Genomic DNA, 14,459 nt, shown 5'->3' on the forward strand with positions numbered 1-14,459 from the left:
TGTTTTGAAATTTTCAGGTCTGATCAAATGCCGCGCAATGTTGTCGTTTCATATTTTACTTGATAAAAATCCAAATCCGGTTTTGAATTATTCCCCTTTTAGTAAAATTTAACGACTTCTTTTGTCAGGTGGGTTTAGCTTTAACGACTGGCAGAGTCTCAAAGAAAGGCTGGTTTGAAAGCTGATACATTGAACTTGTGCACGACTTATTTCATTCGTTATTTAAATGCAAATAAAAGGAGTGGTATAGGTGTTAAAACAAAGGTTAAAAAAAGAAAGAATGCAAAAAATTTCACGTATTTTCCGTTTTAGTTTCCTACCCGATAAAAGTTATAAAAGTTTTTGGTCTTACCGAGACCCTTCATTCGGTATAAAGAAAAAGGGTCTGGCCCCTATAATTAGGAAGTTAGAGGCGTCAAAAGTTTTTTGTTCAATAACTTGTAAAGGAATGAAAAGTTTTAATGCATTGTTGAAGCAAATTTGTAAAGAAATTATTTCCAAATTCTTCAATTTGATGGTTTCGTATTTATAGTCAGTATTTACAGAAACAATTTTTGTCAGTTCGGTCCATTTTTGTGGGTGTGTGCACGTTTAGGAAGTCTTGCAATGCACTAACTGATACATGCAGCGCGTAAAGATGGTTCCATATGAAATTCCTAAATGTTTTTATTAATGAACCTCTTTGACCTTATTTTTGTTGTTTGTTTGAAAACTGTGCTCCTCACTATATTTAGATGCATTAAGAGACTCAGGTAATCGATCAATAGCAGAGTCGCTAGCTGTATTCAGGCCGTCGCCCAGACGACGGTGCAAGTGCTTTTAGAGCTGGACGTACACATGTTTAACGCTCCACTGTTTTACTGTAACGAAGACATCTGGAATTGTTTCAGTACTGGGGGATGTGTCAATAAGATGGTTCCAATGCATGGTAATTGAACTCTACTCTTCTAAAATACACGGTCGTCATGTAACGCGTAATGTATATTACTGACATGAAAAATGGACGCTGGCAATTTAAACGAACACGGGATTGCTTCCGATAGAGCAAAACAAAATACTCATTTACGATGAAGATGATATTATCTTCGTGGAGATGATTTCAAAAACTAAACTTAATATTCGTATACGATAATATTTGAATCGAAAGCCGCTTATTTTAAGTTACGGTTATTAGGGATATTAATTATGACTTGCCCCGCGTTTTGCGTGTTTTATTATTTTGCAAAACATATACAAACGAAAATATCGAACAACCTTAGCAGCAATCTGTAAATTATTTATTACATACATAATTTTAAAGAGGTAATGAAATAAATTGTGCCTTATAATTGTACTCGCTATCTTCCGTGGAAAAAATTGCATGGAAAAAATGTTGTTCAATGTTCATCAAATACGCTTTAGCCTTAGCAATCCAAAATAATTAACAAAATGTATATTGATAGATTGACACATTAACAAACATTCAGACACACAATGTGTTTTTTTGCAAATTCTAGAAGATGTACGTAGACTCAATGACTGAATTTTTTACCGTTTTCCGTTTGGGGTATTTTGAATCATGTGAGTACGCAATGTGTACATATAGATTAATAGCCATATAGATAAACATTCAAGTGTTGAATTTTTAAAAGATATTGTGTACATGCAAAGCAATGCAATGCAAGGGCTATTAAATTTGTACAATGTATATGGTGAGGATCGGACTGGTACTGGTTCTGCTTGTTCTACAAATAACGAATGTAAGACGAAGTATTGGGGTGTTATTTTTTAAACAAATAAGTATTGTTTTCTTAAAAGCTTGCATTACTAAACAAAGTATTTTATCGGAAGCATTATTAGTTACCTTAGCTGCATATGTCTGCAAAATTGACTACCATCCGAAATTTTTTATACAAGGTCTACAGACTTGCAGCTAACATTCCTTTTAAAATTACATTTGAGAATTTGCCGCTGTTCATAAATTCATTAAAAAGACGCGCAGATTCAAGTGGGTAATATGTCGTTTGATATAGGATATATGACGTCTATTTATATTTTTTTTTCATTTCAAGCCTGTGGGTGGAATGAAACAGCTTCACATGTTATATGACATAAAGATAACAATATTCAAGGCCTTTTTGTCATTTTCAAGCAATGATAAAAAGGACTCTCAAAAAAGAAAATAGACGCAAAGTAAACTGCATTCACGGTACGTGTTCACATTGTATGATGTGTCTCAAAAGTTCCTATTTTTGACTCGTCCACTATAACTGCGAAAAAATTAATGAATGAAACATTCTGGCGCGGAGTCTCGTGAATGAAATTTCCATTGGTCCGAATGGATTCTTCCGTGAGGGTCGGGGTAGGTATAAAAACCAATTTAATCGTTCAAAACAACTATATATCAGATCGAATGTTTTAGAACGATTTATAAATCCAAATTACAGTCATTTTTAATCGGTTGACGTGTTAGCATGTGTATTACACCCTATTGATTTAAGAGGAATGAAATCGTCCAGCGGATAGAGAAAGCAAACCTCCCTGGCATTTTAGTTCTTCCTCTTAACTTTCCAGACTGCATGTTATAATTTTATTTTTGTTTTTGATTTTGTTTGTTAATTATAATTCAACATCAATTATTGATTAACAATGTACACTCTAGTACGCTAGTACACAAGTACACACTTGTTGCGATGACACCCCCCCCCCCCCGGCCATGATACCTTTTTATTAAAATCAGGACTACACACGTGCTTGCATGTGGCAGAAGACAAGCTGGAACTTAACTGTTAACTATAAGTTACCGATATCATCTCTTTGGATATGTATTTCTCCGTAAGTAAGTACGTGTAGTAGCTGATACATGTAATTGTGAAAAACATTGAGGAATGCATGATCTGCGCATAATAACTGCCATCCTCACAATGTCAGGGGTCCTGAGTCCACTCGTGTCCGTGGGACCACGGACACGAGTGGACTCAGGGCCCCTGACATTGTGAGGATGAATAACTGCTTGATACAATATTTCTTTTTTTTCAACATGCTTTAAGTCAATGATAATATGAAAATATATGCTGGACTTCATATCGGAAATTACTCATTTTCTTTATTCCCTTTTTCAATATACAAAACAAACCAACAAACAAAATTGATTCAGATAATCAATTATCAAAAATAAACTCAAATATCATCCTCAACCCACAATATTGCCTTTTCGATATTTGTCATCGTTGTACATCTGTGTAACAATCCATTAAGAAAGTGCTTGCACGACATAGAATCCCTTGCTGATCAACGTTTTCATTAACGCATATAAAGAAAAAAATATTTTGATTTTTTCTTGAATTTCTTTTGATGTAAAAAAAGAAGAAATTAGTTCTCAGTCTCTCTTTATGCTTGTTTGTTAGCGGTTAATCGAAGTTCATTTTTCATATCCTTTGGTAATTTAAAAAAATGCGATGTAAATCTTTTTTCCATGCAATATGTCGGATAAAGCAATGAAGAGTAGTATCTGGAAACTTCATACAAATTTTATTAGACCATTAAATTGTAAAATGCTAACATTGAAAATTGTGCCCGATTTCTTTCTTTCTTTTTAAGTTAAAACTTTATTGATTAAAAAAAAACCTAATTCTTTGAGACAAAATAGATTGACATTATCAGTATGAGTTAGACAATCTCTAACAGCAGGTCTGTAGCTCTTAGTCTGAAAAAGAATCGGATGGATGACCTGGGACCCAGATCGTCCATCCGAATTTCCTTAAATATCGCCATTTCTTTCGTACACGGACGCATGTTGGCCGAATACTCACCGAGACTAAATGTTTCGTATTTTAAGTTTTAAGGTAATATTGGCATTCCGATAATTTTGAAAATGATTTATATAATAAAAATGGTTAAGATTACCGGTTAAATTACCTGCATCGGTCTTCCCCATGCGCGGATCTAGAAGGGAAGGGGGAGGGTTCCAGACCCCCCCCCCTCCCTCCAACATTTCTTTCAATTACATGGACATTATAAAATTACCAAAAATATGCCTTGGACATCCCCTGGCAAACTCAAATAACCGTTAGACCCTCAATCCCCACCCCCGGAAAAATTCTCTGATCCGTGCATGCTCCCTCTCCTAAAAAAAAAAAAATTAAATTCAAAACCCCCTGTAAAATTTTCAGGATCTCCGCATATATACTAAAAGATTAATTGGCGCTTGCGTTAGATAAAAAATGCGTGTAAAATGTTTGGTCTTTTTACCCTCATGCCGGGCATACCCACTGTGTAAATATAATCGTAGTCCATATTCTGTCTATTTTTAGTCAATTATGATGATTTAATAAGTTTCTCAAAATAAAATGCACATGCAAAAAACAACACGCGGCGAATCAAACTATAGACAACTTTTAAAGATCTGTATTTGTTTATATACATGTAGTATAGTACTTTGTTTCTCTTACTAAGTGTTTACACATCTAAAATTAAATATTGTACCATGGTGAGGTATCAATATTTTACATTACGTCACAAGGTTGACGCAGCTACGACAGAAGACCTAATCGTTGCTTGCAACGAGCTCGTCTCTAGTTCATTGATATCTTTCTTTTCTGATTTTGTACGCACGAGATCTTAAAAACAGCAAGTGATTGAGCTATGTAGCAACCTCTAATGATACAACGTCCACTAATGATATAATGTTGCATTAGTGGTCAGGATGTTGACCACTAATGATATAATTTTATCATTAACGAACAACCTAACCGTCCGCTAATGATATAATTTTAGATTTATATCATTAGCGGTCAAAAACCGTAACCTCTAATGATATGGAAAAAAAATTAGAAATAAGGACTACCTTGACCACTAATGATACACATTTGCACACATTTTTAATTGCATTAGTGGATGGATTTGCAACCTTTAATGATATAATATGATATAATTTAATATAAGATTATATATATATATTTGATTTGATTTTCATACGATACTGCATAAGAATTGGTTAATTTTTATTTTTTTTTGGTGGGGGGGGGGGGGGGGCGTTATTTGATCATATACATGTATTTTGTCCTTTAAAATACACCATTCTGACATTACCCTGATATTTTGCCTTTTTACTTGAACTGATAGTCGCATACAGACAAAATACATACCATTTATGACTTCGTCTGTTTACTTGAAGATCCAAATTGATTATCATTAATCAAAAAGGAGTTGTGCTAAATATTTTTAGTTGAAGAAAGTTTGAAGAAAAGCAATTTTACGATATTAAAACATTATTGATAAACTTTTAGCGGGATTTTATTGACATGAAAAAGGTCCAATTCATAAGACTTATTTTGCCTGGTGCAGGCAGATAGCTAACCTTGCACAACGCAAACAAAAGTCACACGGGTTTCATATTTTATTTTGTGTGGAAACGTTGCCGTCATGAATAATATTGGTAAAAAACTACAACGGAAAATATGTAAATTACTTTAAAGACCATAATGGTGTGCCATACTTTTAAGAATGTTTTATCTGTAAAATAAATTTCCATCTGTAACTATACTTCAAAAATACAATTTAATACTAACAAATTTGAGCAATTACTTCAATAAAAAAGACTTACTTAGTGGTTCGAAGCACGCATCTAACAAGATTGAAGACGATTGACAAAGTGAGACCGGACTGGTCAGTAAGGCTGACAGGAAGTGAGTGATTGACCAGATATAGTTAACTTGTACCAAAAATGATTACCGGGTATATTAATCTCAAAGTGGTTAGCTTGTAAAAAAAATATTTCTGAAGAATTTTAAAATTAAACCATAGACAACACAAGACTGTTTGCTATTATGGTCTGTAGCACAATTGAATCACTAATTTATTGTTAAGTTGAATATGTGGGTTTGTTAATTATACCTTAGAACAAGAGAGAATATGAAATAATGTTTGTTGAATTAAAACTACTTCAACAATGGTGATTATGTCGGTGTAACAAAAAATGTTAACCCGGGTTGAAAATTGACCCGGGTTTGATAAAATTATATCATTAGTGGTCAACATTCTGTCCACTAATGCAACATTATATCGTTAGTGGACAGTGTATCATTATATAAATAGTGCCTGTTTGGGAGGGTAACAGTTGAAATTGACACCCCGAGAGAACCATTGTCAACCGACGCGAAGCGGAGGTTGACAATGGTTTTCGAGGGGTGTCAATTTCAACTGTTATCCTCCCAAATAGGCACTATTTATTTTAATTTACTGAATGTCTTAATTTTAAAGAAATTTTTCTGTTTTTGTATAGAAATGACGTGAATTCTACGGCGAAGTGTACGCGCATAATTTACGCGCATGTAACAATTCGTTGTGTTACCCGTTGCCAAGTGTGTTGCTAACGCTGAGGGTAATAGAACAAATTATCAACTGCGTCTAAACCAATCAGATTTCAGTATTTAACATGAAAGTATAATAAAAGAGGTTGCTACATACCACGTTTTCAGTCAAATGAAATATTAAATGATTGAAGTCAGAAAAATCAACCTTTGAAATGTCAAATTACCCAAGACGGCAAATATAGCGGATAGTATGAAAGAGTTAAAGTTTTGAAACCGAAACTTTTAAGTACACACATGTACAATTAAACTGTGAAGAGGAAGTTACACTTCTGTTCAAAGACAGTTCAAATCTCTGAAGTCGGAGTCAATTTTCAACAGGGTCAGTTTTAAACGTGTCGATGTCCTTAGAAGTTTGAAAAATATTTTTCAAGCTGTTGAAAACTGACCCCAGGTATAATTTCACGACTTTTGGTATCAATTTTTCAACGTTGAAAAATGATATCCGGGTCAAATTTCAACCCGGGTCAAGATTCCTCGTTACGCCGGCGAATGCGTCATAAATGTCCAATACTCCCTAAACACACACACGAAAAAGTTTCTGTGTAGTGTTTGTATCTGTATTGAACACAATATTTTTTTCTGTCAAATCAAGATAAGTAGCTTATTAATCATAATTTTGTTAATCTTGCAAGTTTAAGAAAAGTTATTGTTAAGTTGAATTAATTAAAAAATCACTGATCGCGACTTGTCTGATAAAAATATAAAAACTGCTCATTATTGTGCTGTCAGTTAATTATCATGACTTCTCAAAATAAATTAAAGTTGAAGCGATTTACCGGAAATATAACATAAACGGCCGGTATTGGTTTGACAATCTTAGCAAACCACGGTCAACATGAACGATCATGGTGGAGAGAGATATATATATAAACGGACACCGGACCATGGCTTGAGACGATGTTGTTTGACATATATTCCTTTAAGCTCTATCTACACAGTTTAACAACAAGAGACAGAGTTCTTAGTCTTAATAACAAACTGTTGCTATCGGGAAAAAAAAACCAAACAAAAACAAACAAAAACAAAAATCCATATCGGCATGAATATCGGACAATATTAGGAATAAAAACATGGAGCTGAAATTTTTTATCAGATACAAAATAATTAGGGTAGAGCAAGTTCCATTTCAGAGACAGTTCAAAAACCTGTAGTTGGTCAATTTTCAACGTGAGGTCATCAGAGATTAGAAAAAAAAAACTTTTTTGAGCTGTTGAAAAATGACGTTTGGTCGCAGTTTTAACGTTAGAAAAGCCCCCGCCCCCCCCCCCCCGCCCCCAATATCCCAAATCAATAATTAATGTTGAAAAATGAAATCCGGGTATACATTTCACGACTTTTGGTCTCAGTTTTCAACGTTAAAAAAGCCCCCCACCCCCACCCCACCCCTCCCCGAATCAATAATCAATGTTGAAAAATGAAACGCGGGCCAATTTTTAACTTGGGCTAATATTCTTTGTTACAACGACATGATCCATATTGTTTAAGTAGTTTTAATTCAACCAACTTTAATTGATATTCCTTGTTGTTCTAATCTATAATTAACAAACCCATATATATATATATATATATATATATATATATATATATATATATATATATATATATATATATATATATATATATATAATCTTTTATCATGTTATATCATTAAAGGTTTCAAATCCATCCACTAATGCAATTGAAAATGTGTGCAAATGTGTATCATTAGTGGTCAAGGTAGTACTTATTTCTCAGTTTTTTTCCATATCATTAGAGGTTACGGTTTTTGACCGCTAATGATACAAATCTGAAATTATATCATTAGCGGACGGTTAGGTTGTTCGTTAATGATAAAATTATATCATTAGTGGTCAACATCCTGACCACTAATGAAACATTATATCATTAGTGGACGTTGTATCATTAGAGGTTGCTACAGAGCTACCAAACTTTGCTTTATCAAAGACCTTATCATGAATTTGCGCATGAATACGTATCAATAATTTTTCTGTCACTTCTGATCGTAATCGGAAGCAAACAAAATGTTACTTTTTACTTTTATAATTTTCGATAAATTTTTTATACTTTTTCAAAAATCTTCAGCACATAATTGTCGAACCCACGGGTAGAAAGTCCGTTACAATGCTCCCAGCTGTTACCGGGTTGAAGGTAGTGTAGCGGGTAGCAGAGTCGAGGGTTCCGACGATGCAAGAAAATGAGTTTAACATTTTATGAGTATATACTGTAAATGTAATATCAGTTCCTTGTAAAAAGTATCTGATTTTCATGTTACAGAGTTCGGGTGGGCTCTCTTTAAAGGGAGAACTGTTCAAAACTTCAATCAACATTCAAATATCTTTTAATCAAAATCTATACGAGTGGTCGTTTAATGAAAGGAAAATATTAATTTTAAAATGTTTTCTTCAGTCAGAGCAAACATTCAAATTCTCAAAAGCAGAAGGTTCTTTACCCCCAGCTGATGGCGTTATAGCTTATAATGATAGAGTGAAATATTCGTAAAATACGTTAAACAGAATAATATATTTTCAGACTGATCTTATGGAGAAATCACGTACACTTTATTCATGAGCTAAATGCCACGTGACACTGTTCTCATTAATATAAATGTCTTCAAATTGTCTCCCTTACGAATGAAAATTACATACCTTTATTGTATGAAATTTGTGAAATTACCTCAAAACTTTCATTTTTTTGAATGAGAACATGAGTTGAGGCAATGCATAAGATTATCTGTGTATGTTTTTGTCACCACAATCAGTGATTCACACTTCAATTTCACTTTGAATGCCTCTCTATCCAACCATTATAGATAATCTAAAAAGATGGGGCTGATCCTCTCTAGGACTACGGAGACAACCGCACTGTGTGTGGGTCTCGGACTGTACGCCTGTATGTACTTGTATGTTAAGCTTAACAAGGGAAAATGTCACAACAAGAAAAATCTGGAAGGAAAAACGATCATCGTTACTGGCGCAAACTCAGGTAATCAATAGCTTTGATATTTACATTTGCTACATATTTTTTATGATTTTTTTTGTCTTAGTTCCCGCAAGTATAAGACTACAGTGAAATACATTTGCCATATTATACAAACCATACAGTTACAATATTTTTTTTTTAAAATTTAGTGATGAACATTGTATAATCCAAGACTCCTCTGACCTCCATCACAGTTTTTATAATATGGCGAACTTGAGAAAGAGAATGATATAGCTGAACCAATAAAAAAGTCAAATTCTGTGCACAATTTAGGACCATATTTTTCATTTTGTAGGCATTGGCTTTGAAACGGCCCTAGATCTCGCCAAAAGAAACGGAAGGGTAATTCTTGCATGTCGAAATTTGGAGAGAGGCGAGGCAGCTAGGAACAAAATTGTCCAATTGTCAGGGAATACCGATGTTGTATGCAGACGGGTGGACCTTAGTGTAATGTCATCAATTAGAAAGTTTGTTGACGTCATCAAAGAAGAAGAAGGAAATGTTGACATTCTGATCAACAATGCAGGAGTTTTGAGTACGTATAACAATATTTGTTTTTGATTTATTACAAATGAATGATAATAAATGATATGCAAACAACTTTTTTGCGTGCAAAGGTGTTTCGCACAAAATCGCAAAAGTGTCGTTTCGCGAATTTTTTGGCCACGAAATTATTAATTTGAAATGTCTTTCCTGATATATTTATATTACCAAATATTGCTTATTCACTGCAATAAAGTTTTAGATAAAGTCGTCAAAAAATAAAAATTGGTTTACAGAATGGACGGCTTATATTTTGTATAAAGAAGATGAAGTGGATTAAGTAAACAATATATGCAGTTATCATACAGTACTTTGGATTTTATTTTTATCATGTTGATACACTGAATAATCAAGTATAAAAAAGTTAACAAAAATTGTTTTTGTAATGTTTAATTGCAATGTTTACCTCCAAATCTTAGTTTTATTTCGTAATTTTGATTAGCCTTTGAGAAGATATTCACGGAAGAGGGACTTGAATTGACTTTCGCAACAAACCATTTTGGCCCTTTTCTTCTGACAACTCTACTATTAGGTAGGCTTTGTTCCTTGTATAATCAAAGGAGCATGCGGAGGGTATACAGGGCTTTCCTTACATTGCTGTTTAATACCACTTCGAAAAAAAAAATAAAGTTATCGAAATTATAAAAAGAGAAATATTCTCTATTTCACGCACAAAAAAAAAATCTACGAAAAGTTGCGTTTTGACTCAAACGTAAAGCAAAATTAAAGAAAACAACATTGAAAATAAATTCAAAAGCGGGTGAATGATTATGACTATTTAGTTATAAATCAACTATTGCGTCTGGGTACTTAGTTACGATTTTTGTTTACATTGTTTTTTGTGTGTTTATTCTTGTTTTATTTTTTTATTCACTGATCCCCGTTTATTAATTGTACTCTATTTATAGTCCTACTACACGTCACCGAGTAAAGATTAATTCAAACGTCGATGATACAAGGGGCATTAATGCTTATAGATAACAAATTCTTGATTATATTCTATATCTATATTTTACATTCACACAATTTTTTTTTTATTTCATTTCAGAGAAATGTTTAAAAAGTTGGATATTTTATCAGAGATTCAATTTTAACGTTAACGTCACTGTTAAGAAACAAAGTTCATTTGATATTTTCTACTGTGCATATTTTTAAATTTTTCGAATTTTCACTTAGAACTAAGCATATTGCGCTTGTTATTCTTAAATTCACCTTCAAAGTTGGCTGAAACATCATTTTTGCAATAAAACTGTCTATTTCTGCATAAATTTTGGCCTTAAAATCCATCAGGATCCATCTACCCCTAGAAAACCCCCAAAAAAAACTAAAAAAAAAATTATAAATCTTATCTGTATAATACTGGTTTGTATTTACGTGGTATACCTGAAGGTTTGAATAGCGCAGTTGGTTTCACCGCTGTCACTTACCGCATATCTGAAGATTTTTTTGTATACTGATTCGATTCCCCCAGTTGGCATGTATTTTTCTCTTTGAAAAAATAATCCGTTAGTATTGAACTGAAAGCGATCAATTGTAACTATACCTTAGTGTAAGTACTCTTTGTTCGAGGACAAGAATCATTCACTATTTGTTACTCGAAACAAGTGCCACGAAAAAAGAATCATGCTGGTCAAAAACTGCTGCGTTTGCCTATCGAGAACATCCATAGAAAATGGTACAATTGTGGAGGAAGTTCTGCAAAGTATGTGCAATTCGTTATTTGCAAAGGACGTGGGCATTGGTGAAATGTTATTCCAAAAATGCAGGAGGAAAGTTTATAGATAAGAAAAAAATGGGGTGGGTCACTTTAATTTTTTCCGTCCCTTGCCATCCCGGCATCAAGTGTGTCCCCTTATACAAAGAATACAGCTGTTAATACGGAAAAAAGTTCAGTTTAATATTACTCATACTGCTCAGACAACAACTGTTAAACTTCTTTTTTTTTAATCGCTATACAATATGAGAACTAGAACCTAAGAGTTTACTGTGTATGTACTACAATCAGGAAGTGGCACTGAAATCGATATGCTTTTTGTAAAGATAGAAACCAATCTTTATTTTGTGCTGATTTGCTGTTGAACGGTTTCAATATCAAAATTCAACGGTGCGGGTCAATTTTCAACGGACCAGGGTCATTATTCAACACCTTTAAAGGGGTCAATAACCAACGTTGACCCCGGGTCAATTTTCAGCTTAAGTCAAAATTCTTTGTTACACCGGCAGCCTGCCGGTTTACAGAACTTTCACTTTACTGTATTTCTACAGATTTGTTAAAGAGGTCTAGAGGTCGAGTCGTTAACGTGGGCTCCAGCGCCAGCGTGATAGGAAAAGTTGACTGTGATAATTTGAGGGCGGAGAAAGAATTCAGCCAGCTCCAGTACCACAGCTCAAAGACAGCAAACTTACTGTTTACCAAGGAGCTGGCCAGAAGGGAACCAGGCGGTGAGTTTTGTTCATTTGTTTAATATCCCTTCTTCCTGCATGTACCCAACCGTTCGGAATGTTAATTACCATTTGATGATGCACGATGTGAAATCATATTTGTTCGGCTTCCGAGAATTGAGATAATGATAATTTTGAGTTTTTCTACTGTAAATTTTTTTTCATTGCGTACATTTAAGCTTTTTTGATGATCTTTAACATTGGCATGAAGCATTTCAAGCTGCGTTTACAATTTGCATATGGAAGCAACCGAATAAGTGCATATGACTACAGTGAGCATAATCAAATTGTTTTATAAATTCAAGCAATTCAAGATACATAAACTGGATGCTTAAGTTATAGAAGAATAATCAATGATGACTGTTTTTCTTTATTTGTTTTGATATTGTAGATGTGTTAGTTTGTTATGTACATCCGGGTGTCGTCAGGACAGACGCTTTTCGCAACATGCCACTGCTATTCAAAATCCTTGCCTACACAGTGTTTAGAGTACTGACTAAAGTATGGGCCATACTTCACCAAAAAGTTCTTGATGTTATAAAACCTCTTATCAAGCTTGACTGTATTGCAAACTATTTGATGTTCCATTTCACTTTTTTTCGTAGTTTTTGACAATAATGCACGCTTACTTTCGATTATTTTCTATCAGTTTTGCTGTCTTATATTTGCATTGCGCCGTTTTAATCATGTTTGTACTTTTTTTTTTTTTTGCAACCGCATAAGCAACTTTTTAGTATCCAATATTGCTGAAAGGGTCAATTAAATTGACTACTAAATGAAATAACAAACAGGAACAAACTAAAAACAGTCTATGGATTTTTTTAAAACATAGATCTATTACAGAAGTTACTTTAAAAATCAGTTTTTTCAATTAGTTAAAATATCAATATATCATCTTGTTGCGCTGCCTTTTTATCTTTATCTAATCTCTTTATATCTCTTCTACCGTTCATGCATGTAAATCATGCGCGGATCCAGAAAATTTTTCCAGGGGGGGGGGGGGGTCCGAAGGATAATTGTGTTTGCCAGGGGGGGTCCGAGGCATATTTTCGCGATAATTTTACTATGTAAATTTAATAAATTTTCATTTTCCAGGGGGGGTCGGGACCCCCCCGACCCCCCCCTCTAGATCCGCGCATGTAAATAGTCCCTAGGGAACACAATTGTAAGAGAATTTCCCCACAATATGACAGTGCATAACTGTATAATGCGTGGAAAGACAAATCCAAAGTTTTATCTCTATTTGATATAAACTAAGTAGTTTTTTTTTAAATTATTTATTTCAGTCACCGGAAGAGGGCGCCCAGCCTGTCTTGTTTTGTGCCCTGGATGACTCTGTCCAGACGGGGGGCTACTACATCGACTGTGCTCAGTATGATCATACCATGTGGGTCCCCAAGTGTGTGTATGACACAGGGCTAGCCAAAAAACTGTGGGAAACAACGGAACGAATTCTGAGCGAATGTGGATAACGAAACACTAGACTAAAGTGTTTGCTCATCGCGTAACAATAAATATGTAATATATTATGTACAAGGAGAGGACATTTTAAGTTTTTGGAACTTGTGTCCAATCCTTTTGGCATTAGTCAATAAAATATGTTCAACACAACAATAAATATTCATTACCATCTGATACAGTGTTATTGCTATTTATCTCCGGTGTTACATCTTTCTGATTTTAGTTTTACCAAATCCTTGTTAGAATTGAATCACTGTTCCGTCTTTGTCCACGTGACGTCATTTACCTTTACCCTCTTGAACCACTTCGCCCAGTTTATTTCTGTTTAACCGAGTCCTTTCACTTCTTCTTGTTTGACTTGAATGTCTGTCAAATGTTTTAAAGTTTAAATAAAAGCTTTAGGTAGCATTTAAACTTCATCTACTAATGTAAGTTGTTTATGGGAAATATTGGCACATTCATCCTGCGAGTATGTTCAAGTTGTTGACAATGGAAAATCCCCGTTGTTTTTTTCTTATATTCAGCATCCTCCTTAATATGAAAGGTGTTTCAAGGTACATAAAAATCTTGAGATTTTTTCATACATTTGAATGATTATCGTTTTAAAAAATGAGATATTTGCAAATATTGAATGAATGTGATGCGAATTTACATTGGAACTTCGATAAAGATTACGTTTTA

The 14,459-nt window shown here is 33.9% G+C and overlaps 1 protein-coding gene across 2 annotated transcripts; it reads left to right on the plus strand.

Annotated features, from left to right (window-relative positions):
• Positions 1-808: 808 nt before the first annotated feature.
• LOC128182489 (retinol dehydrogenase 12-like) lies at positions 809-13,945 on the plus strand. 2 transcript variants are annotated; one of them, XM_052851123.1, is made up of 7 exons: positions 809-928; positions 9,163-9,335; positions 9,628-9,867; positions 10,318-10,407; positions 12,141-12,317; positions 12,709-12,818; positions 13,604-13,945. In XM_052851123.1, exons 2-7 carry the CDS (start codon positions 9,176-9,178, stop codon positions 13,787-13,789), a joined length of 963 nt encoding a protein of 320 aa, XP_052707083.1. In that variant the 5' UTR covers positions 809-928; positions 9,163-9,175; the 3' UTR covers positions 13,790-13,945. The 2 variants fall into 2 exon arrangements, with proteins under 2 accessions (XP_052707083.1, XP_052707084.1); XM_052851124.1 differs by lacking the exon at positions 10,318-10,407.
• Positions 13,946-14,459: the final 514 nt, after the last annotated feature.

Source organism: Crassostrea angulata, chromosome 4, assembly GCF_025612915.1.
Source record: "Crassostrea angulata isolate pt1a10 chromosome 4, ASM2561291v2, whole genome shotgun sequence".
Taxonomy (NCBI): Eukaryota; Metazoa; Mollusca; class Bivalvia; order Ostreida; family Ostreidae; genus Magallana; species Magallana angulata.